This window comes from Seriola lalandi, unplaced genomic scaffold, assembly GCF_002814215.2.
Source record: "Seriola lalandi dorsalis isolate HSWRI2012SDOR001 ecotype SW California unplaced genomic scaffold, Sedor1 jcf7180002054470, whole genome shotgun sequence".
Taxonomy (NCBI): Eukaryota; Metazoa; Chordata; class Actinopteri; order Carangiformes; family Carangidae; genus Seriola; species Seriola lalandi.
Genome location: NW_019525023.1, coordinates 376,292 through 402,458, shown reverse-complemented (window position 1 = coordinate 402,458; position 26,167 = coordinate 376,292). Strand labels below are relative to the sequence as shown.

The following is a 26,167-nucleotide window of genomic DNA, read 5'->3' as shown; positions in this document are numbered from 1 at the left end:
ACATCTATTAATGACACTGATGGCACAGTAACGTCAGGAATATTCTAAGATAATTTATATGTGATAATTGAATTTCTTCGACTTAGAGGCCAAATGAAAGAAAGATATAGAAGTAAACAACATTGCTGGCAGTCACAAGGGTGGCTAAAATGAGGCACCTGTGGGTGCAATAAAAACCCCAGTTTAGTACCACAATAGGAGCCATGTCTGGTTAACTGGGAAAAGACGGCTTTACAGGAGTGTATGACCTCCAGTCAGTGATAAAAACCATGTTGCCGACAGTAGCCCACAGCTCTTTGAAGCATTGTTGGATTTTTTTTTTTTTTGCGGCTACACCTGCCTCAGGAGCAGAAAATTGTGCAAAATTAAGCTTCACTTTAAGCACCATTTGTTGCAGCTTCCCATCAGCAGATGTGCCTGACTAACTAGTGAGCTTCCAATTTTGAAACAAAGATTACATTTGGTTTCTGCCAGCCTAAAAAACTGCTGTGGACTCGGCCAGACCCCAGAGAGAAGCTGCAGACTGAATGTTCTTTAAAACTAGCTACTGGGGAGATTGAACATGAAGGAAACCAACATTTCATTGTGGCTTGGGCAAAAAAAAAAAGCCAGTGAACACATCCTTTAATAGTATAGTAAAGGCTGCAGGCTTCTCATTGTTTGAGGTAATAAGAAAGGCAGGCCATGATGAAGTCGCTGGGTGACCAACAATCATCCCACCTTTCACCCAGCTGCCCACATGACCTCACCCTTTGAGTTTGGACCTGCTACACTCTGAAAACCACAATTGTCACATTCAGGAGCAAACCCTCTCTCCAATGCACACTTTCTTTCTTTTTGTGTGATGTGACTGAGAGTATGTGTGATGCCTGTTCTCCTTGATAACTTTAGGATGAATCCACCGCTCCCCGGGTGAGAACCCAGTCCTCGACATGATGATCTGTTTCTAACTTTTGACTTGTTAGATGTTTGCCTCTCTTCTGTGCCAGTGGGAGAAGCTGACAGGAGAACAGCCCGGGCTGGGGATTTATGTGCACCATGTTTGATGTGTTGTTTGACCTTATCGGGGCTCAGTGGCCCTAGAATATAAAATATCCCAGAGAGAAAGTGTCAGTGTTGATGCTAACCACTGTGAGACTGATGACACGACTTGTGATTGTTGACCACTTCCCATCCTCGCAGTGATGTTTTTGACAACTTTGTATTAAAACTTCCTAGATTTGTGACAGATTTGTGAAATTTGTGACAGAATTTGATTGTGCTCCAATTTGAACATATTTAGGTGTCAAGATAAGTGACAGTAGAGTGACACAAAAAGTCAACAAAGCTTGAGGCACATTCAGTATTTAAACCAGTGTGTCTAACTGAAGCAGAGATAGACAGTTGCTAAAAAACAATTGGGTTTGTGCTCCTTGCTTAACTTTGACAGATTGAGTTCCTCCAGCCATAGAGATCTTATTACAGAACCCATATCTTATCCACATATCCAAGCAGTGCACTTTAGAGTCAAACAGTGAAGCTCTGTAACCTCATGATCGTCCGGCTAAACAAGATGGCGCGGCTGTATAGACTAGATGTCCAGACTAGGTTGCAGCCTTTCAACCTGTGTTGCCCTCACACATCAGTCATTTTAGCACAAGAGACTGATTTGCTCACAGTATAGTTTCCCTGGGATGAGGGATAACCATCCAAAAACTGCTTTAAATTCCTGGCATGCCCACGTTAGATTAGCCAGACACTGGGCTGGGGGCTTGCAGAGTGTCTAAGGCGATGCACTTTAGGCAATTTTATAAAGTCTTGAAAGACTGACACACAATGACAGGCAGAGGAGGGCGGGGGCAATGCTGGGAAAATATTCCATCCATCTTAGATCTCTTGATGACGGGCAATTTATATTAGCTTGTCGGCCACACTGCGTGCTTTAACTGAATAAAAAGAAAATGAAAAACGAGTGCCTATCTTTATGAAGATCTTATTAATCCTGAGTGGGACAACACTTTCAAAAGGAGATAGAGAAGCAAAAGAACCTGCAGCTTAGATTTGTTAGTGACAAATCGTGTTCTATCCCAGGGTTTACATGTGATTTATCCCAACTCACATCCTGTGCTCTCTCACACACAAACACAGCAATACCTCCCGCTGTCAGCTAATGCGTGGTTAGTGCCCGTCATGGGTCCGTGCTGGAGCGAATCTTAGAATTACTGTAAACATCCTGCCTGCAGACGTCCTTTTGCACCACACAGTGATCACTAAAGTGGACAACCAGAGGTCCCGAGCAAAAACCACAAGCGGTTTGATTTCATTATAAATGACTCCACCAGAAATAAAGAATGCAACGCTCTCACCGCTATCTTCTCATCTGCAGCACGCACAGTTTCCATTCAAAACAAGTCGAAAAACAATACGAAGGTCCCTGGGACTAAATCTGATCAAGTCTGTGGAGCAAATGTTCCTGTTCGAGGGTCTGTGACGTGAAAAAGTTTGACAACTGCTGATCTCAGATATGAAAATGTCAAAGAGGCTTGACGTCAAAGAAGGAAACCATCACTCTCAACAGAATTGGAAAAAAGGAAGCGAAAATCAAATACAACTTCAAGTGAAAGACAAAGCTAGAGATTAAAATTCTGAGCCATAAATATAAAGTAATATCACAGGTGCACTCACTGTTTATACGACTTGTCAATCTTAAGTAGCCTTAAACATCGGTAGATTAAAAAGTTGTCCCATGAGACACATATCAGATGTAAACTTTTAAGGGGAGATAACTTTTATCAATTACAATCCGACTCCAGCTTTACACGCATATGGCATCAATAATTACAATGTTAACGTTACTTTCTCTCTAATGCAATGTACATTACCGTGTGTCGTGTTTATACTGTAATTCCCCTGACCTGTCACATGGTGTAATGTTATATGTAAAGGTCAGGGGTGGTTGCAGAAGTTCTGCATCTCAGCTTCAATTGTGAGGCCACATGAAGTAAGTGACTACCACTAACGTGTCAGGTGCTGATGGTAGATTATTGTTTCTACTTCAACTAGAACCCAGGTGATGGGAGAACCGCAACTCGCAGCAGAGGTTTCTCTTGGTTCTTCAGCGTTGCCTCAGTCGGCAGTGTTTAGTGTGGCCTGTTTGGCTCGTATCCAGGATCTCCAGATGTTTGTAGAACCTAAAACTGCAACATCTGCTTCACCTACCTTGGCATGTAAATGAATAACAGGCTTTGATTCCACTGGTAACAGAGTATTTCTGGGTATGAACTGTATAGCACTAAGTAATCTGAGATATAACCGCTGTGTTGAGGTATTTCATTAGTAAAAGAAGAAATACAACATTTCACTACTCATCAGCTCAGGTAACTATATGTGTGTGTTTTAATCAGCAGGTTTTCTATTAACATAATCCTTCTGAAATGATCTTTGAGTAGTTTGTCATCATTGTCCACTCATTTCAGAGGAGTTTCTTAATGTTGCGTACTTGTATTATTTAAAACATTGCAATTAAACACATCATTAAGCTGCTTTGTGCTGCATGGTCTCCGGTTCAATACACTCAAGTAGAAACTGTGCGACTTTAAAAAGAAGATGCATTTAATCCTGTGGTCTGAGTCTCAGCACATTTGCCATATTCTACTGTAGTTATGGCAAATGTATCATGCATGTTTGGCCGTAAAGATCTGGATCTGTTTGGTTGTACTGTACCGTAAAAGGAAAACTACATATAGCAAGAGCATCATAGTAATAACATAATTTATTACCTTCAGAGTGCTTTGGAGAGGAAGCAAAAAGATTAAACATGGGGAAATAAATCTGAAAAAATGAAAATGAGGTGCAGTGAATGCGGCAGTCAGTGAAAATCCTGGGTTTGAAGATGTTTTAAAGAAGGGCTGAGATGCCGTTAATCCTGCTGTGGCAAGCTGTTTCAGGATCTACAGGTTCCTCACTAGTAGAGGTTGTCCCTTTCAGCTTAATGTCTGGCCTCAACAAGACTCTGCTGGATTATCGAAGAGGGGATGCTAAAACATCTGTGATTAAAAAGTCAGAAAGACACTCATATGGCTTTCCACGCGCTGCTTTACAAAGATTCAGAGGATTTTTTTAAAGCGTCTAATTGCAGGAGAATGCCAAAAGGAAAGAACTAGCTTGTAATGTCATTCTGTAATTTTCTTTTTCTGCAAGTTTAGTGGCAGTGTGGAATAACTAAAGAGCCAGGATTTATACAAGTGATTACAGCATTGAATATGAGATTAATTAATCTTTCCAAGCCATTTAAAGAACGAGAAATTCTGAGCTCAGACAGGCTGATATCTTATCTGATTTCAACTCATGCTGGACTCGCAATAATACTACATTTTCAAGAAAGTGTAAAATAGGGCAATATCTAGATTGATGCCATTTGCACCCAGGTGTCCATATAGCCAACAGTGTTATCTGCACCCAGGTCCAAGCTAACCTAATCACACTGCCACTGAAAACTCAATTTAATAATAATAATAATAATAATTTAAAAAACAAGATAATAAGTCAACTAAGTCTGAAAATATGTAGGTGTGTATATGTATAAGTATCAACTTTTGATTTCACATGGGACTCAAACCCCAGCCTCCTGGGATCCTGTGCTTGATGGTGTTTAATAAGGTGTATGGCACTTAATTATTAAATGGCACATTGCAACAATTGGCGCAGGTCTGTACTTCCTGTAAAAACAAGGCGCTCAGGGAGCCATTGGTGTTCCATACCGGTGTAAATAGCCGAATAGCTGCCGTGTGAGTGTGTTCACCCGGGTGCAAACAGACTCTGAATTTTTATTTTTGAACACAAAAGGAAAGATAAATCTAAAATGGGTTGCATTTCGTGTTTTCCCCTGGCACACTGGTGGGATATTGGTAATTTCAGGCTTGTTTGAAAGATGAAAATATTGACATTTGGAAGAGTAATAAAAGTGTATGCATCTGACCTGTTTACATTTGGTGCTGTGGAGCTGCAGACAGAAGAGCAAATGAAAAAAAAAAGAAAAAAAAAAAAGAAGAAATTTTGGCTCTCTGGACGCCCCACTGTTTTATTGTCCATAACACAAGAGTTGCATATCAGCGTGTTTATTTATATTTCTGTCTCATTCTATACTGCATTTATTTTCTTTACTACTTTAAAAGGTGGTCACTGAGCCAGCCAGGATCCACAGACTATATTACAGTTCTCTGGGTTACACAATCATCAAAACATGACAATCCCAGGATGCGCATGTCATTCAACCGACAATTGTGGCACTGATGGGTGAGTAATTTTGCTTATTTTACTTGCAAAGAATAAGAAGATTGCTTGGGAACTAATTATGCTGTCAAGACTGATTTCTGTTCCAATATTAAAAATGATGAACATATTTTTTTTCTTCTTCTTAATATTGCAAATTATCAGTGGTGGAAGGTTTACTCAGATCCTTTGCTTATGTAAAAGTACTAACATCATAATTTGAAAGTTCTACATTCATCATTGTACTTGCTAAAAGTACAATATGTAAATGCAACATTATTTAAACATGTGAAAAACAAAACATACTTATAAAACTCTGCAAGGGGACATTCTCTATATGATTATGTATAATATTGGATCATTTTCACTGCAGTAAAAAAAATTGCACCATTTAAATGTAGAAGGGGTTAAGTTGGAGCCAAGCGTAATGCTTGAGTAGATTTACTCAGATTGATCATTTGCAGTTATGGAAAGTAACTGAGTATGGCGATGCTGTATGCAATCATGGTTCTTATAGTCTCAACAAAAATAATGTATATTTTTATCATCATTATATATTTTATCATTTTATTATTATTATTTTTTAACTCAATATATACAAACTACTCAATACTGGGAGAAAGAACTGCCCTTTCATTGTTTTTCTGAATTGTTTTGCTGGCTAATTTTCACATTATATAGATGAATTTTAATATATCAAATTATTCTCATTAAATCAGTGCCCTCATTTATTTGAAAATATCAAATATAAAAAACATGAGAAACTCCTGCAGTGTCTCTAATAGATCCAAGCCTCCCCTCTGCTAAACAAGAACACTATTTTGTTAACTGCAAAACTAGAAATAGTTTAATTTTAATTTAATAGTAACTTGTTAAAAATTCTCCCATTCACTTTCTCTGCAAAATATGGGGCATGCACAGAAAATCACAATTCATATGTATGTATGTATGTATGTATGTATGTATGTATGTATGTATGTATGTATGTATGTATGTGTGGATTCTTTGATGACGAACAGTATGTTCTCGTCCTCGTGTTGTCACATAAGAATATTTATGCCACCCCTGCGGTGAAAGTAAAGCAGCCGAGACTCAGGTGTGGCAGCTGTCTCAGCCGCACAGCTTCACTGTAGTCGCCTCCAGTGTTCGGCTCAGTGTTCTCATGTTCTGTGTCTGGACCACGACGAGTCAGTGCGACGGCAAACACAAAGGACACAGCTCTCCACTTGTGAACAACATTTTCATTCTGCTAATTGTTACAGTGAGCACTCTCATTTGGTTTGAGCCAACATGGCTGACAGATGGTTTATTACCCCCTCAATGAGTCCGGAGAGTGGCTGCTACTCGGTAATAGGACGAGCCAACTGTTTGAAATGAACAAGATAATCATACCATGGAGTCATTCGGTGGTGCTCTGATTAAAATGACTGAGTGAAAAGCAGGAAAAATGCTGATATTAAAACACTTGGTATGTGAAAGTCAGAGAAAGAGAATGGAGCAGAGTTGTCCCAGTTGTACCTTTGCTGTTCAAAAATAGACCAGTTGCCCTCAAATACCATGATAGAGGACAGACCATGCACAATTCACATGCTAGTTCAAAGCTAGCTGTTGTCTAAGCTGGTTCATCCACAGCTGCTGTTAGGTTTCCCACAAGTAAAGCAAAACTGAAATCTAAAATATTTCCAGTATCCTCTGCTCATCCAACTTGAAACCACATGAAATCCATCAATAAGTGCACATGAACTATAACTTAAAAATAATTTGTTTCTAAGGGTAGGATTGTGTTGTAACAAGCTACACAGTAAAGTGTTATGTAGTGTTATTCCTGTTTTAGAGAAAAATAGATTTATTAATCCAGTTACCTCTCCAATCTACCCATTTGAACACCAGATTGATTTTGAAGTTGTACAGATTATGATTTCAATTCCGGTTGCTAGTGGTAACAGTGAGTAGCTTTTAATAACACAGCCTTGAGTTGGGTTAAAAAAAACACACATATCGACCACTGGGGGAAGCAAACACGCCTTGAGCAGCTACTGTACTTTGTCAGAAACGCAACAGAAGGAGAGCAACTCCTGTGTCTGTTTACTCAAACCCAAACAAAGCAGGAGAGGGCTCAGCACATTGTCGTCTGACAACCACATGTGTTCTTGCACATTATAGCACGTGACATGCAGGTACCTGCACTTGTCGTTTGTACCACCTCCAATGCACATGTATCGTTTGCTGTGAATCCTGTGCATGGGTATGCAATTTGAATCCCTTCTAGTGACAATTAAAACTATTATATTTAGAGAGACAATTACAGAATGGCATTACACTGAACAGCTATTGCTCAAAAACCGCTGCCTATGAATAGTAATACAAATAGGGTTTGCTATAATCAAATTTTTAAGGCTTATAATTAATAAATAGTTCACAGCTATTAGCTATTATTCATTTTTCAATATAATTAGTAAATAGTCGCCTCCCAGCTGAAGCAATGAACAGGCCTCATTGCAACACAGCAAGAAACGCTGACTTTCTCGGGGTGAAAATGCTCCGACAACTTTGGTTTTAACAAGTGACACTATAACAAGAACATTGCTGTCAAATGTTAACTGTGCAAGAACAGAAATCATTCCACTGCAAACAAGGTGACAAGCATCACAACATCATACTCTGGCAAAACAAGCCCAACTTCAAAGGGTATGCATCAGGCAGCCGACTCAAGTTTCAGGAAAGCATTAATGAGGTGTGTAAATGTGTCGGGTGTGGACAGAATAATGAGAATGTGTTATGGTACGGCATCATGTGAGACAATACAAGAACTTTTCTTGATGTATAAATGTTGTTGTTGCTGTTGTCTATGGTTTTTATTTACCCCCATGATCATATTTAAGGTTTTCAGTTTTTGCTATGTTACATAATTCTGCGGTATTTATGGCTGCTGGACTGCTCAAGCACTTCAGGCAGAGACTGTGTGACCTGTTTGTATCTCTGGAAGTTTCCTTATCAATATTCAGAGGAGAAATAGGTCCTCTGAAGCCATCGCATACGTTTAATTTGTGTTTAATTTAATATCCTGTATAGTGCAGCTCACCTGTATGAACGTCTGTAACTGTGATACAAGAGTGAATTTATGACTCATGAGTGACTCACATTCAGTTAAAAGTTTTGACGAAACCATGACAACATATGGTGAAGTCAAAGACACAGAAGACTGAAAAACTCCATCAAACTGAATTACCACTGGCTTAAATTAACACGTGTCAGTCAGTATTGTCAGTCATCATACAGTATGCTACATTTATAACTGGGTTTTATCTCACAGGGTATTCCTATTATTCTGTCCACCAAATGATAAGGGTTTAAGTGAAGTAATACTACGAGCCCTGTTGGTTCAGTTTCCCCAGTTCTCTTGCTTGTTTGCTGTGCTATTATCCAGCTTCTTTGCAAAGTGGTGTGCAAGAGAAATGTGTTATGTGATTTTTCAAAATAAAGGGAAGACGCACACAAACCCAATTTCAGAGGTGTAACAAAGAAGTAAAGCAACGACTGGGTAATATTGAAAACAATATTATTACCTTTATGTTTAATAGAATAACTGAAAAACAAAAGTTAGTAAATTGAAAGTGCATGCCCACTTACATTATGGTGCTGTCCCACAGTGCACAGTAAGGGTGCATCGTTCCCTGGAAGGCAGAACAAGGACAACATTTTTACCAGGTAAAATATGACGACAATTGATCATCATTATCATCACCACCATTATGAACCAACTGCATATTTGTATTGCATGCTATGTAGATCTTTTGAAAATGTGTTTCATTCATAACACAGAAACCATAAATTGTATGTGTATTACACTACCTCACACACACACACACACACACACACACACACACACACACACACACACACACACAAACACACACACACATTTGCTGACCCGTTTAGACTTACATGCACTTTATATCCAAGATGAATAAAAAGGCCTGGATCATAAAAGGGATTGTCCTTGTAATTATCTGAGTGCAGTGCACTCTCCTGATACCCGGGTGCTTGCAAATTAATTATCGAGCCAATTAACCGCCATTGTGTGCTGGCTAATGGGAGATAATATGTGCGGTGGTCATTGTCACAGAACATTCAGTCAACAGATAAAGAACTGCAACGTTGAGAGGGCAACCTTTCATCTTTCATACCGAAACTAACATGAAAAGCATTATTCATATGTAAAAACAGGATTTTTATCTGCTGATCTATATGAAGATGTCAGTTACTAATGATCAGAAATGAAAGAATGACTGTGGTGCTTACGTTTGCCAGGTGAGCCAATTCAATCTCCAGGTGGGACTCCGTTGCCTTGGGCTCAGGTCTCACAGTCACAGCAATGACCTTGGAGTTCACAACTGTGTGGTTCCTGAGTCGAACAGAGAAGCCAAAATAAAACACTAGAAAACAAAATCTAATTTCTTGAATTTTTTTCTGACACACACTTCAAACACTGAACAACCTATTTCACTCCAAGACAATGTGGTAAAGGAGAGTCTCCTGTTTGATATACAAGCTTAGCTGTGTTAGCATCCCTATGAATGTTACATTAGCGTTATGGATATTAAAGATGAATATCGTACAATATTTCCAGTGTTCAAAGCCTTAACCCTGATTTCACTTCAAACACCTGAGGACTCTTTTTATGCTCTGTAAAGAAGCATTAACACTTAGATTGAGACACTTAAAAGGATTAGATTTCAGTGCTGTCAGTGAGACTTATGTGGGATCTATAAGGAACGCTGGTATTAAAACCTGATTTGGGGTTTCTGAGAAGATTTTGTGCACATATTTTGAATTTAAAGTTCCTTTCCGCTGGCTAATCTAGTTATCTAAAATTTATGGTGCAAGTTCTTCAAATTAATTTTTTAAAATAGCTGAGTATTAGTCTGAGGTGTTTTCTCTCATGCAGCTTGTGCTGAATGCTAACCTTAACATCACACGTTCAATAACAGGAGGACTTAAAAAGCTGCCCATTAGACGTCAAAGCAGCTATACAGGATGTTTGCCAGGTGTTCAAAACATCCAAGCAGACCAGGAATCAGAGACTACAAATCAAAGGCTCACCTGAACTGAACGAGATGTTTCTTTGTATACTACGCTTTTAAAAATCTGGCAGGAGAGTCCTGCTTCAGAAACCATCTCCTGCTATTGTATGGTTGACAGAATATTCTTTTTATTAGAAGCTGAAATCCATGAGCACTTCCCTCAAGAAAACTGTCAACTACACAAAGAAAGCAGAGGTGAGACTGCAGTAGCCTTCTGTCCTACAGGCACCACTTGAGCTGAGAACATTTTTGTCTGACTCTTTCATATGATCCAAGTCAGTTTTCTGAACTTATTCTAAAATTGAAATCAATGGAGTAAATGGAGAAGCTCTTTAGTTCCCCACTCTGAGTGCGCTGAGAAACTCCTGACATTTACTGGCAAGAAATGTATTTTCTTATTTGAAGCTTCACAAGCTTAAAATTTGGCAAATGGAAGCTCAGTTTGTCCTCCTGTTATTCTAGAGAGAGTGAGATCCACAGGTACACAGAGGGCTGCTGCTCCATCTATGACAGCTGGCCTGGCCGGTCCTGGGATGACCGCTCTGTCCTTGGGACGTTTGTGCCAGGGACTTGTTGATTGGGGTCTCACAGGTGTTTGTTTGGGACATCCCACTGCTTTTTCTCGGCACTAATGTCACCCTTAATTAACTACATATTCCAGGCTACAGTAAACATATTTCTTTTACCAAATTAGATTTAATGCAAACCCATCATTTGAGATTTACACTGTATATGCACTGAAAAGAGCAGATCTTTGTTGGCAGTAAGGACACAATGAGAAGAATTATAAATTGAAAGTAAGTTAACTTTACCTTAAAGCAGAAAATACAACAATAGCAGCACAGCAATTAGAGTTTCTCTTTCTTCCTGTGTGAAACTTTTAATTTCATGCCTCTACAGTGGAACGTTTCAGGGACACAGGAGTCAGGCACGGTTTGCTTTTAAGACTTGATCTACTACTTTGAATAAAAATGGACACCTCTGCTGCTTCCAAAGGATTAAATCTGTCTCATATTTCTTCTTGCCAGCAGACCAGAAAATACAGACAAGGAAATATGCTGCGCTTACTTTGGTGAAGGCAGCATGAGTCCAAGAGTCTTGTAAAGAACCGTTCCCAAAATGAAGACTGGCGATCCTTCCATATCTAAAGGAGAAAATGAAGCGTTAATTAACACTATTGTCACGCCTATATACTGATACTTTTTACAATATCATACAAATGGTTATTGTTGCCAGATTTTATGTTAAAAAGTAAATATTCAAAATGTCCTCACTGTATATATGAAATACTGTAAAATGTTGCCTTCCAATAACATGGCAAATAGTCATAATTCATGGCAGTTGTAATTGAGAGTAACACTTGGCTTAAGTAAACCTGCTAGTCTGTAGTGCCAATACAGTATCTGCCAATAACACTTTAACAAATATAGATTTTTTTTTGACAAAGAGTACTTTCCGCAACTTTTTGCAGCAAACTTTGTTGACTCCAGAGAGAGAAGTGATAAAGTCTCCTACACAATCAGTGTCCAAATTAGGGTGGCTGGGATTAGGAGCATGGCACAGATTCCAAATCAATCCCTTGTTTTGTTATCTTTGATATATTCCAGATAAGACTGATTACACCAATTAACCAAATTGTCTGGCTCTGGATTGCGATATACAGTGGCAACTGGCGCTGTATGATGGGATGCTGAGTCGATGGAAAACTCAGTGACTGAACAAGAACAGGCAAGCAAAGTGGCTTTGTTCAAAGGCTTATAGCACTACTTCACTTTTCCGAAACTAGGGGGGGTGTAGCATTAAACATTAAAAAAAAATACCTTCTGCACAAGACTGATGTGTCTGCGTGAAAGTCTTATTGTAAGTTTTCAAAGCAGTTCTACTCAAATCATTCAGCTTTTGCTGAGATGCCAAGATATTTATTTTCCATTCCTCAGCAGTGGCCAATACATAATGTATTCACTATGCATTCATCTCACATTTCTACTACAGTTTCCTCTGCAGATGCTGAAAACGTTACTGCTAGTTTTAAACAGAAATGAACTTTACAATATATTCAACGACACATAAGGTTTGTACATAAAGACTGTTCATGTGGCTCAGAGCACTGAGGAAAGATGTGTCTGACTAGAAGCAGGATGGCTCTGTGAAATATATTCAGTCACATACCTGCTGACTGGGAAACAAAGAGGCCCTTTGGGATGACCACTTTATCTTCAGAGTTCCTGGCCCAGTCAACCATGCCTTTACGACCCTTCATGGGGAAGTTGATGTCAGTCATCACAGACACTGCTGGAAGTCTCTGGATGCTGGCCACTGTAGAATTCAAACAAACAGACTATTAAAAGAATTACAGATGATCAATACACTTTGGAGTATTTATAAGTTAGTAGATGGTCTCATGGAGAATCAGCATAGACACATTTAGCAAAAAGTCATGAGTCATGTAATGAAAAAAATCTCTTTCACATGATCAGTTTTCAAAGTCAGGCCGCACTGCCCACATGTGAATTATGAATCAAAGTATTTAATACACACAGTTGAATGTTTATGTCTTTCTTTTGGAGCTCTGTATCTATGTGTTAAGCACAGTTTTTATGTTTACTGCATAAATACTGTGTATTACCATAATTTTAGACTGATTTATGCCATTTGTTCAAGATTTTTAGAGACGACAAATAAGACAAGTTTGATTTCAACTGCTAAATTATTTTGGGAAATATGCTTAATACCGTGGAAACCGAGTGAAACAGCTAGCCTTGCTATTTCACTAACACATTATATGTTGTTTGTTTAATTCTTTTAAAACCTGAAGTATAAAAGTAACAAGTGGTGATTTTGATGAAGGTTATGCGGCGGACTACTTCTTGGATGGGAGCAGTGACTTTGGACAGGGCCAGGTTAGTTGTTTTCCCCCTTTTCCATTTTTATGCTAAGCTAAGCTGACCAGCTGCTGGCTCTAGCTTTACATTTACCAGTCAGATATGAGAGTGAAATCTCATCTCATTCTCAGCAAAAAATAGGAATGAATGTATTTTCCAAATTATTTCTTTAAAATAAAAAAAAGCATGTATTTGTAACTTTTCTTTTCTACCGAACATGGTTTCTTGCTGTGAGAGGGTGTTGATGATCCTCGGTTGACAAGAGTCATGGTTGTCTTTAATAATACAAGGGGTTATAATACGCCCTTTAAGCCATGCTACATCTTCAGGGTAGATTGGATGCTGCAGTGAGTCACTATGATAAAGTGATGAGATAGGCCGGGGCTAGCTGATTAGCATGTTAACTTAAGTTGAAGAAAGAGAAAAAAAAGAGCTAACATTGGTGTTGCTTTCCACTGCTGGAGACAACTCTTGGTGAGTAAAGGAATGAAGTTTGATGCTGAACTCAACATTTCTTCTAGACCAGTAAGTAAATAGCTAATAATGCTAATGTTGGCTATATACACTTACAAATAGCTCCTCTAACCTGCTGTATTTTTGGGAAGAACTGCTTACAGGAAATGTATAAGACTCAAGTTTATCATGATAAATGATACCACGTGAGTGAGTTTTCTATCTTTATTAATAGAAATCAAACTCACAGTATGCATCTGTGTTTCTGAAATTTTCCGGTGTGAAGCAGTTGGAAAGTTTCATTCTGCTGTACACTCTGTTTACGCTATAAAGGTCTTCTGACAGCATTTTTTTTTGTTACCTGTGAAATCTCTACAGAGGTCGAGTCTGCTTTACCCTTTTAAGGCACAATCCAAATATAAATAAAAGCATAGTCCTATGACCTAAATTCAAAACACAGGACCGGAGCCTGCCATCACTGCCAAATTGAGAGGCAGATCTTTAAATACTCTGGCTAACACTACACAATAATAACATCTAGTTACCAATGTATATATGCATTTATATTTTCAATTTTGATAAACAGAGAAACACAGAAATCCCTATTTTTACTTCTTAAACTGAATTGTGTATGTGAATACAGAGATTATTCATAAGTCAAAGATACCAGAATAAGCTGGTACACATTTACCACAATGTGGACCATCAGAGCTACCACTGGCACATGACAGCTGGTATACAGGTAATCTCCTTAATCACTCTTTCCCTTTCTCACCTCCCTGCTGAGGTGCCATAAAAGGCCAGTCCATACACTAAGGCAATGACAAGGAAAATACCCAGGATCAGCTGAAAAGGCCTCAGCATTACAAGGGGAGGATAAAGCTGCACTGTTCTCTACCTGGTATCACATCCAGTCCCAGTCAGGTGGTGCTTCAGCGAGGGGAATCTGAGGCTAATCCTACCATTGATGCAAAAGCTCCATTGTTCCTTGTGCTCTGCCAGTAATACAATTTGAATCCTGGAAAGGCTCCATGTTTGAGTGAAATCTGTGACAGTGAAGGTGTGTCTTCTGTGTTTGGGATGATCAAGCAGCAGGCTTGAAATCACAAAGCACCACGAGACCCGCCATTTGCAAAGAGGCCTGTTCACAGCACCAGATGCTAGGAGCAGCAGTGGTAAGTGTGTGTGTGTGTGTGTGTGTGTGTGTGTGTGTGTGTGTGTGTGTGTTTATGTGTTTATGTGTGTTTGTGTTGATAGCTTTAGTCACAAGGCACGCTGTGAAACACAACAGGGTGCTAGGAAGGCTGTCTTTCAGGGTTCTGGGTAATTCTGCAGGTAAATGGGGCTTTGCACTTGCCTGATGGAGCCAGACAGCAAAAATAAAGCGATCGTTTAGCATTGTGATACTTCTGAACACCAAATCAGTGCACTGAAAAAATTCGGTATGGCTCATTTTCATAAGAGGGAATTATAGCGATGCTTATTACATCTGAATGTGTTCATGAGAGGCTCAGCATTAAGTTAACTGCCGAAGTCAGAAAACATAAACATTTTGCACAAAACATAGATCAATGAGCATTTGCAGCCGTCTTATGTGTGCGTGATTGCAATTTATCACTATTAACGTCAAAGCATTCTCTCGACCATGAAGTGCAGGCTCACAATAGACAGCCAGAACAAAAGTGTCAAAAGTGCATGATGTATTCCACCTTCAAAGTGGTGTTTAATTTAATTTCTAACATGTCCCAAGCTTCACTTTGTCCTCCAAGTGTTTGCCTGCAAGGAGAGAGAGTGAGTTGCTGGAGTGGAGAGCCTTTTGCAATCAAGGTTATTTGACTAAAAGTAGGAGGACAGAGGACGATGCACTGGTGACAGCCAGTATTTATCTAAGTGTCAGGAGGCTGCCATAAATTAGTGACGAAATGATGCCGCAATATCTTACTCAGCCAGATGCTCCCCACTTGGATTCCACCGATGGATCCACAAAACTTTCCATTCCTTTAATCAAAAGTGCCACAGCACAGGGCTCTGTGGCGAGAGCTGAAATTACTGTGTGGCTGGCGACCAAAGCTTGTGCTGTGTCCAGGGGTAAAATAATTATCCTGAAAACTCTCCATCCCATGTGTTAGTCACGTATTATCAAAACAGAGGTTTGTATATTGAGTGTGTGTTAAAAAGACTTCATTCTACTTCTTTTTCACATTTTTACTATTTTCTTCGAGCTAAATTGAACAAAACATGAACAGCAGTGATTTCTTCTGACATTTACCACACACAGGTAAGCATGTAGTCATTTCGTACACTAAAATTAATTCTCCCTACAAGACCTTTAATATTTTTTCCACCAGTATCCAGTGAGCTTTTGCTTGATTCTAGCCAAAGGCAGCTCATTACTGCTACATCTTCTAATAACTGCTCCAAAGCCAAACGGCCCCTCAGCTTCTTTGCTAAGATTTTCCACAAAAGCTGCTCGAGAAATGTGCCTGGCTCAGTCCTGCATCACCAAAATGATAATGATGTTGTATTTCCAGCATTACTTACTCAGAGGTTCATACAAGTTCCTTTAAAATGTGATGGAAAATAATGTGGGCTTTATTTCCCTCTATTACTTTATGTATAAACCTTAAAGCAATACTTTGATGGCCTAAAATTATGTTGAAAATTCATGCTCAGTCTCATTTCTGTGAGCCACTAAAGAAAAGAAAATAATAAAAAGTTCCTCTCAAAACACATTAGCCCTGTTAATGGGGTGAGAATGTACAGGGTGCTGCATCCCAATGCTGTGGACTAGAGATCTAAAAAGAGCTAAAACGTCCAACTTTAAACTTACGATTTGTTAATTTTGTGAATTTTGAATTAGCTTTATTAGTAATGCTAATGATCACTAACTAACAAGGTGCATGCAGCAATCAGGAAGTGATTTCAGTCAGGCTATATAGCTATGGAGAGCTATAAGAGGCAAACAGACAAGTGGAAGCTTCTTTCTTTCACAAAATGATGACTAATGAAACTTAACAAATGAACAACTCCTCTGTCTAGAAGTGTGGCTAAAATATTTTTGCTTCATTAGCCTACACTTACAAAGTGTTATGGCAGCATGTCTCCTGCCTCCCTTGTAGCTCTGCCCAGGCTGTTCCTGATTATTACTCCATGAGATGCACCTGGCTTGGGAAGGAAGGGTTTAAAAGCTCTGCCAGCATCAGAGGGACCACAGGCTTCTAGCATGAGGACTGCTGGTCTTGCTGCCTCTCAGCCAGGGGTTTTTGTTCTTGTGTTCTGTTGTGTTTTGTGTCTTTGGTAGTCTTAATTTAAAATCTTAGTCATTCTGCATATTTATGTTAAATAAACTCTATGTACTTTGTTGTTTTAGAGGTGCCTTGTGAGTCTTGTTTGGGTCACTGGGGGAGTGTTGAGCGCCCCTTAGGGCCACCCAAGGGTGGAGTATAACACAAAAGTAAACATGAGTGTATGACATCTATACTTACTGCAAGTCTGAAATTTGATTATAGTATCAAAATTAAATACGCCTGTGAGTTTTTAATGCATTCTGGGGTCTGCAGGTTTTGCCACAGTTAGACTAAAAGATGTCCTAAAAAATGAGTTCTGTCATCAGGGCAGTTCAGTCATTTGTGACAAGATGCGAGTGTGTGAAATAAGTTTTGTGTACATCCATCCAGTGATTCTCTATCTATTATATTGCCAAACATAATACCACAGTATTTTAGGTTTTTGTATATTCACCCATGTTACAAGCAGCCAGGGTTTTCTATTATTTCAGTACAGTATTTATCACAATTTACATTATGTCTTCATGTATTTGTGTAAAAAAATATACAGTTGTTGTTATACAGTGATGGGAAGACTTTCAATTTTATTAGATGCCTCATTAAATGCAGCACCACACACAACAATATGTCATTATTCTGATGAAGATAAGCATAAAGACATGTTCACTACTGCTTATGTCAAGTTTCTTTAACTTAATTATCATATGAAAATGAAATCAACAGAAATATATAAAAATGCATACATGTACAAAAATATTCTAAAATGTGAAAAATTATGGAATGCTAAGAGAATAGTCAGCAGTAAATAGGTCTTGGCAGGAAAGCTTTCTTTAAGACTGGCACACACTGCTGAGTTGCATCATTGCTCCATGTCTACCAAAGGAATTTCTGTCAAATCATGTCTGATGGATGGACACGGTCTTAATCCGTGATTCCACAGATTTGAGCGGAGGCCAGACAGTCACATGACTGACTTATTAAATAAAAGTCAAAATACGCCGCTGTTCAAGGAATGAAGATAAAACACTCCATTCTCAACTTAGATTCTGTTTCACAGCATAGACTGCATATTGTCTATAAAAGAGGGGTCATGTATTAATGCTTTTTTGAGCATTAAGAGGAGGCAGAGCCAGCGAGATTGGATGACTACCATTAGGCGAGAGGAAGGGCACAGAAATATTCTAACATGTGTGAAAGAAGTCATTAATGCTTGGCATTATGAAATGCATTCAAGTCTTATTTCCAAGTGTCCATTACTTAATTTGCCTCTCACTTTGTTTCATAATTGCATTTTGATGGCTGCATTCATTGCACCATGTTTGGTATGCTATTCCGGGGGCTACCTACAGTATTCATCATTATGGAAATCATATACCATAAAGAGCCACTGAGTGTGAGTGTTTGCTAGAAGTGGGTCAAATGTTAGCTATTGTAAAGAATACAAGGAATAAACCTCACACCATTGGAGGGATTGCCTACCAGCACAGCTTTACATGCTCACATTCACTTGCATGAATAAATCAAGACCGCAGTTCTATTATTCCATTCCAGTAAGACACCATTTATGGCTGAGTAAGAAATTAAATGCCACAGAGACCTCAGATCATCCAAGAGGCTGTGCGACAGAAGCTAAAAGAACCCATGAGAACATTAAGGAAGAGAAATATTGCTCATATCTAGAGTCTTTTTTTTCAAAGATGGGGAGTTATAATCTGGACCACAATCAGTGGCGCAGAAAAAAAGCTCATTACAGTTGCAAAGAATAACTTGTAATTTCACTTCCAATTGTATAGCCCTTTATCAGACACTCTGACAATGTTTTTTTCCATGACCGCTAATCTCACAAGAAACTGACAAACATTTCTTTTTTTTATGCTGCTGCACTTCTACACTACATGCATAAGGGGATGCTCTGTTAATCAAGTCTTTCTGAAAGGACTGCAGTACAGTGCAACATCAGACACTTCACCTTCAAACATGCCACAATTTTAAAACTATGCATGTATATGAAATGTCTAATGAATGCATGGCTTATAAATTACTTTAAAACATATCTGAAAAGTTTCATTTAGCTTTAATCACTAGAAAATCCAAAAATATCTTGTGTGTATTTTTTCTTAGTTCTAGATAAGTAGAGCTCTCCTCTTGCAGGGGTTCCTGCGCTGCACGCTCTTGATATTGGATTGGGTTTTAAGTGTTTTCATAGGAATTTAGCACATTAAGACCACAAGCTCAGTTTTAATTAACATTATTGATTTGCAGTAATTTTACTCCCCCACCCTTACCACGCGCCATTTATCCCAAATTAATGATGGTGGGGAAATTGACACGAGGAGTCAGCAGAGCACAGGGATTATGTGTCCATGTCAGGCAGAAATAAATGGTAAAACAGGTCAGGGATGAAAAGTGGGCTGATTCTTACCCAAGTTCCCAGTCATCAAATAGGCATTGTGAAAATCCTTCATGCCCAATCCAACGATGTGGATGAATTCCTCTATGACCTGCATGAGCTCCACTGCTCCCGGATAGATCTGGACAAGATAAAAAAAAAACAAACACAAAAAGACACTTTCAATTTCAACATTGCTGCCATGACATGATTTCACAAATGCAGCAGTGTATTACTGGAAAGATAGAGGTGTGGAGCATAAAACAGGAAAAGACAGGAAACTAAAAAGCAGGCCATAAATACATATAAGAAAAGCATCACTGATATAAAGTTTGAATACTGTTGTTCAAACCACACATCTGCTAAAGTATATAAAGTTGTGAAGTACATAAAATACAAAATGAAATATTAAAACTTGTGATAGCTCAATAAATACTGAAGAAATGATAAAGAAAACCTGGAGGAGGAAGAGAAATTTAGAAATACTTTATTGTCCCAGAGGGTAAATTCGCCTTGGGCCATAGTGCAATACATAGTCTAGATATTAGATTGTTGGTTGGACAAAAAGCTATTTGAATATGTAACCTGGAGTTCTGGCAAATTGCGATGGGCTCTGTTCATTAGTTACTTACGCTTTGTAGATCAAATGATTAATCGGTTCATCAAGAAAATAATGGGCAGGTAGTTGCAACCCTAATTGAACCATCAATGTGACATCAGCATCAGAGCTATAACCAGTGGCTTTGCAGACACTGTTGTTACCGGTTGGCTTCTCTTCTGAAAGCCTCTGCCAAGGCAAGGGTGATTGCCTGGGTTCATGTGCCGCTTCATGGACTTCAGCACTCAGTGAGAAAAATGCAGAGGCAGGAATTCAGCACCACGGTCAGCTCCACGGCTCGACCAGTGACACTGCTGGTCTGCTCAGCTCTTTCCTCCAAGTCGATAAATCAAAGGCTCGCTAATCCAATAACTGAGCTTCAAGAGACTGGCCACTGTCCTGGCTGCCAATCTCGTGGTGATGGGTCAAATTTAATAAGAAGCTTTGATTTGGGGGGGCCACCAGTTTTTGGTCCTATGACTAGAGATTGTGAGAAACTGATTGTAGGAGTATGTGGCTATGTCATGTGCCAGACTCTAACACATTTGCCACTTTCACAAAGTATCAGCTACACAGCACAATGCTGTAACAACATCTCAAAATGTCTGTGACAGAAATGTGTTATATTACGCAAATATTATTGCAGGACTTCAACAAATGTGTGAGCGCACAATGATGATTTCAGGCAATTAGAAAGGCCTTTGAGTGGCATTTAGCAATTAACACCTCACTCAGGGTTGCTATTCAACAAATACCTGGGGCAGGTATTTCCCTCCTCGGTAACACCTTGTGTTCTGTGTGTTTGCACATGCCCATACATGTGCCGCTAAGCCAGGGAAGCAGATCAGTGATGCTGAAGTTGAGAGCCTCTGACACAGCAGAGTGAAAGCCATAGTGGGGGAGAAAAGCACATCACATCGCCCCTTCCGGCATGTCTGACGCACAGTGCAGTCATGCTCATTCTGCTGGTCTCTATGGCAACCATGAGATGTGAAGGCAGCGGAGGGAAATGGCTGCAGTGGAGGTTCTGTAGACAGAGCTCTTCCTTTCCTTGCCATGGTAACAGTGACAGGAGGTGAATATATAGTGATCTCTGCACAGAGCCAATTCCACAGCCAGTAAAACCTCATAGTGAGGTGTTTCATCTGAGTGTTTTGAATGTCCACAGCGCGCAGTGTGTGGGTGCTGTGGAAACATGAGCTCAGAACACTCATTAATGCAAGAAAAGCCAGCAAGTGGGAAAATTTGAGAACTGTGAAGTCAAAGCATCGTCTGTTGAAATCAGACGACGTCGCTTCGCCAGTGTCCACTTGGTGGTGGGCCAGAACTGAAGTAGAACTCCTTAGACAGGCACATTAATAACTGCAGAAATAATTAAGCATGTCACATATCTCTTCTGGGTGTTCAATCACAGAGACAACTTCTCCTATTTCCATATTTTCTCTGATCTGTCTGTCTCCATCTCTGACGCATTCTTACTGACGAAACTGCTCATTTGTGAGCCCCTCTCACCGACAACCTACCTTTGGGGCCTGCCAAACTAAAGCTGCAGTGAGTAAACACCTAATTACTGCCTGTAGAGACAGCCAGGACTGGCACTCCTGGCAGAGTTTGAACTGCCTGCGTTACCCGCCCCCCCCCAAATCTTACTTGAAGTCAGGCATGCCGAAACGGTGACAAAAAAGAGATCTGACTGATTTTAAGACACCCCCTCAGTCAAGTGTCAGCGCAGGTGATACCTAATTTAAGTCAATTTGCCAGTGAAGGTGACAGCAGAGCAGATGCCCTCTGCAGACGTGCAGTCATCACAGATGGTATCTCTGTCAGAGTCTGGATGTGCGTGATTTCAGGATTCGGGTTGTCTCATACACCAGTGGCAGTTTTGAAAACGGGAGATGCCACCTCTCAAGCTGAGAGATGTGTCCAACAGAGGCAGTAGCCAGAAGCCAATCTCCATGGATAAACACAGCGTCAGGAAAATGTTCTGTTCTCTGCTGTTGAGGCTTTTGACCCCTACATTTGTATTGAATATTGACTGTTTTTTTTGTTTGTATAATACTAATATAATACTGCTTCACCATATGATGGGGCTGCTTTACAATGTCAGAGAAAGACAGACAGGTTACAAAAGTCTTAGCCAGTGTGGTACAAGGAATAATATACTTAAACTGTTTGTCTGTACTATAAAATTCAACTTAAGTAATGGTCTAATCACAGTGGTTGCCATGATCTGTATCAGCTGTGAGGAACAATGTGTTTGCAGGAGGAAATGAGTCCTGCAGTGGTGATGCTTGGGCAGTCTCTGTGGCAGTGCTGCTGCCACCAAGTGGAGGTCTGAGGAACTAGCTTTCCCAAATGAGGCCAGATGTCACTCCAGCTAAATGACCCCTCACAATGATATGGGTAAGTATAACATTATCTCAACACCAAGCCGACTTTCCTTAAGCTCTGCTGTTCAAATGGAGCAGCTGCAAAACAGGTTTTAAGATGATTTTTTTTTTTTTTTGAGGCACACAAGATTCATGCAGAAACCTGAATTATTTACTAAGTGCACTGCCATATGCCTACCTTTTGTGCATCTTCCCATTTCTCCTTATTTTCCTCCTCCAAGAGGTTGCTGATGATTTGAAAGAAGTTCTGTGGAGATGATGAAAGGGGAAATACAAAACACACCCACACACAAGTATTACAGGCACTGCAGCAAGATGCTTTTTAAACCATGTCAGATACACTATGCACTCAGGAATGACTTTTACGGGTAACAAACTGACATTTCTGATCGTGGGATATCTATAAAAGTAATAATGATGTTCCCTGCAGGGCCCAATAGCAACAGGAAATTTCCCACTGAACCCATGATGGTGAATGATTAGAGAAAAGATGGAATATGTGGATCAGCCCTGACGAAAATACACCTTGAACCCCTGCAGCTTGCAGCAAACATCTAATGCTAGAGGAGAGAAGCACAAGCTACAATCAGAAAAAAAAAAAAAAAAAAAGATGAAAGGGAATGGCTGAGCAGCTGTGTGGATTGTCTTCTTCAGCAGCAGAAAGCAGGGCTGCTTGGGGTGCATGCCTGCAGTAGTAATAGGACCCCTGTCTGATCTTTAGCCTTGTTATTTCGTCTGGTCTACAATGTGCCTGAGGGAGTGGCTCTCTCTCTTGACACAGGCTATCTTGTTTTCTACTTGAATGCTTATGCTCCCTCTGGTGGTAATGTGCCCACTTTAACACTGCATTAGCGCAGAGACACACGGAGGGGGTGGGCTGGCTGACTGCTCTCCTGTCTGCCCACACACACTATAGAGCTCTCATAATAACCAGCGACAGGATGCTTTCCTCATCTCTTAGATTTTTCCATTGTGGGAAAATGGCTGAATGGGGCCTAGGTTGTCCATCCATGGCCGGCCACATTTGGGTTTCATTTCTGCGGAATATTAGCAGCGGACCATGCACGTTACGTCCGGTGGATAAATGTGATAAATGTGCATGGAACGAGCAGCAAACTAAAGAAAAGAACATCCCTGACATTTTGTGGTCCAAATACCACCGCACTTTGGAAGTGCATAATTAAGTGAGTTGAACATTTATTTGATTTCATTACTTACATCCGAAAATGGAGAAAAAGCCACTTAAGTCCTATCATATTCAAAGATGCCGCAGCTCTAATAATGATGTATGTCTTGCATCAGTGGATAGGATATCACTGTAGGTTAGGTTGTTTTTTTTCCCCTTTCATTATGTGATTTTCTTTTTATCTAATTTTTTTTTTTTTCATTTCCTCTCCTTCAGACCAGGAGATCTGTATAACACATAAGAATATGAGCAAATCTTAATATTCAATATACTGAAAAAGCTTATTAGTCAGCAGATGCTCTACTCTTTTATGGGACTTTAAAGCCAAGTGAACTTTCACATTATTAAAAGTAGAAATTATTTCTACCTCCATACAGAAAATGGCTGATACTTTCCTAATGTTCTGGCAGTATTGCTCATATGTCTACACAGAACAACAACAACAACAACAAAACAAGCTTGATACAGTAACAAAGCAAGATTAGAAACTCGCACAAGAACTATAACAGAGAATTAGGTTTTTCATTAACTCACAGAACCAATTACTTCCTTCCCATTTAGTATGAGCCAAACACAGACCAAAGAACACACACACACACACACACACACACACACACACAATTTCTGTATGTTGTTATTTTAGTGTGTGTGTGTGTGTGTGTGTGTGTAACAGGCACATAGGACTGTACAAAGACTCACGAGACGGGTGTCTTTGAAAATGACACAGCTCTGAGGACATAAATTATCTTATTGGCAATGGAGGCGGAGCTTTAGCTGTAATCTCCATCATCCTATTGACATAAAGAGGATCAAGACTGCAGTCAACCCCAGCATGATGAGATGAAATGGTTTAGGATGTGGAGGAGATCTCTTGATACAATAGAGCCACGGGATGTGTTTGTCAGCCTTTGTGCTATTTCAGACACGGTACAAAATGTTTTTTTGTGTAACGTGTATCAAATGTTAGCCTTATCCAATTGATTATTCTGTCTAAATAGATACATTTCTAAGCACACAGCCTCGGATATGAACATATTTCCATGACTACATGTTCAAATGCAACCACGGTCCACTTACTTGCACATCATCTGAAGACGGCTCATAGCTGGCCCTCTTGAAGGTCTCCGTCACATTGCGAAGGATCTCCACGGAAGACAGCAGGTCACCAGCGTAGAAGTTTCTCCTCTGGGTGAGGTCCAGCAGGTTTTTCGTGACCTGGGACATCCCATCCCCCGCCAGCATCCTCTGGCCCTTAGCAAGGTGCCCCTGAACCTCCAAAAACAGGAGAAGACAGTACTTGGGGCATCGATGTCCACAGGTTTGCATGATACGTGCTAAGCTACACATTCGGAGTAAATGGAGTGAAAAAAAAAAAAAAAACAACAGGAAGAAAGACTCTGCTCTCTAAGGCCTTTTCTGTGACACTTATATCTAAGCCGGGCCGAAATGTATTCTGCCTCGCAGATATTTTGAAATGAGCCAATATGAATAAAAGAGTTAACTGGAGCAGAAGACACACATTTAGGCAGAAATGGCACAGTGAAATGACATCTCACATCATTGCACAGGCTTTATGTCCATAAATACATGTTCACAGGTGCAGCGCTATATGTGCTATCTCAGCTCTTCTGAATTATTTTATTTTTAACAGAGACGGAGGGTTACCAAAATTACCTATTCTAGTGGAAGTGCTGTTATGTATCCAGGCTAGATGCATACACAGTAAAGCAAAAATATGTTTAAAAATAGTGCAATAAACTCTACTCAGACTTTAATAAAAAACTATTTTTTGGGGATCAAAATGTCTCATCTTGCATGCAATGAAAAAGGGATCAGAAAAACACGAGTTCACACCAGTTCTTTTAGCTGAAAAGAACTGATTCTATTAAACACAAGATTGTTAACAGTCAATGAGTTTCATTACTTGTGTTACCTGGTTTCTCTATGGTGTAATACTTGTTTTGAATAAAAAGAGAAAGTATTGTAATTTATTGTAATTGTTTCGTAGCAGTAATTTATTGTTATCATTATTTTAGATGAACTTTAAAAAGGCAGTAAAGTGCAAAAGAGCAATAATAGTTCTTCCAGTGCTTATAAAAGTACAACGTGTTTCTTCCAGTATCAGGAATAATTGCAATTTGTTTCTGTTTCTGTTTTCTGGGATTCTAGTAAATGAACAAAGACAAACACAGATGAGAACATGCCAGAAACACTAACTCAAACTGTTTAAGGACTTGACTATGACCATTCATTACAAAGACAAAAATGGCAAAATCACTGTTTCAATTTGCTCTTCCATTGAAAGTGCTTAATCTTTGGCTACATTGTGATGAGAATGGGGGGAGAAGGAGGGGGGGGGCACTGGGGAGGTAATTTATGATGCATTGGAAACAGAGGCTGTGAGAGGGAGCTGACTTTGCACCTACTGATTGCTGCAAGTATCTGAATTCATTTGTTATGCATCGAGCATAGCTGGGCTGCTCCCAGAAGGCCATACCACGGTGATCCAAAGAGCAGCGTCGACTAGTGGTGCCTGTGGAGGAGGTGGAGACAGCGACAGATTTGGAGAGGAAAAGGAGTGAGGGACGGATGAGAGGGGAGATGAGGATGGAGAGTGTAGAGGTGGGGATGGGGGAGAGAGAGGGGTG

The 26,167-nt window shown here is 39.7% G+C and overlaps 1 protein-coding gene across 7 annotated transcripts in view; it reads right to left on the bottom strand.

Moving 5' to 3' along the window:
• The window catches only part of adgrb3 (adhesion G protein-coupled receptor B3), a 112,987-nt gene that overhangs the window by 22,817 nt on the left and 64,003 nt on the right, over positions 1–26,167 (bottom strand). For 6 of the 7 annotated variants that reach the window (XM_023411687.2, XM_023411688.2, XM_023411680.2 and 3 more), the window contains exons 9-16: positions 25,946–26,052; positions 24,597–24,791; positions 22,512–22,580; positions 19,379–19,487; positions 12,504–12,650; positions 11,403–11,478; positions 9,553–9,655; positions 8,881–8,924 (exon numbers count right to left, since the gene is read on the bottom strand). In XM_023411687.2, coding sequence (XP_023267455.1) covers positions 8,881–8,924; positions 9,553–9,655; positions 11,403–11,478; positions 12,504–12,650; positions 19,379–19,487; positions 22,512–22,580; positions 24,597–24,791; positions 25,946–26,052 — 850 coding nt within the window. The remainder of the gene's footprint in view (positions 1–8,880; positions 8,925–9,552; positions 9,656–11,402; positions 11,479–12,503; positions 12,651–19,378; positions 19,488–22,511; positions 22,581–24,596; positions 24,792–25,945; positions 26,053–26,167) is intronic. The other variant, XM_023411681.2, reaches the window with a different exon arrangement.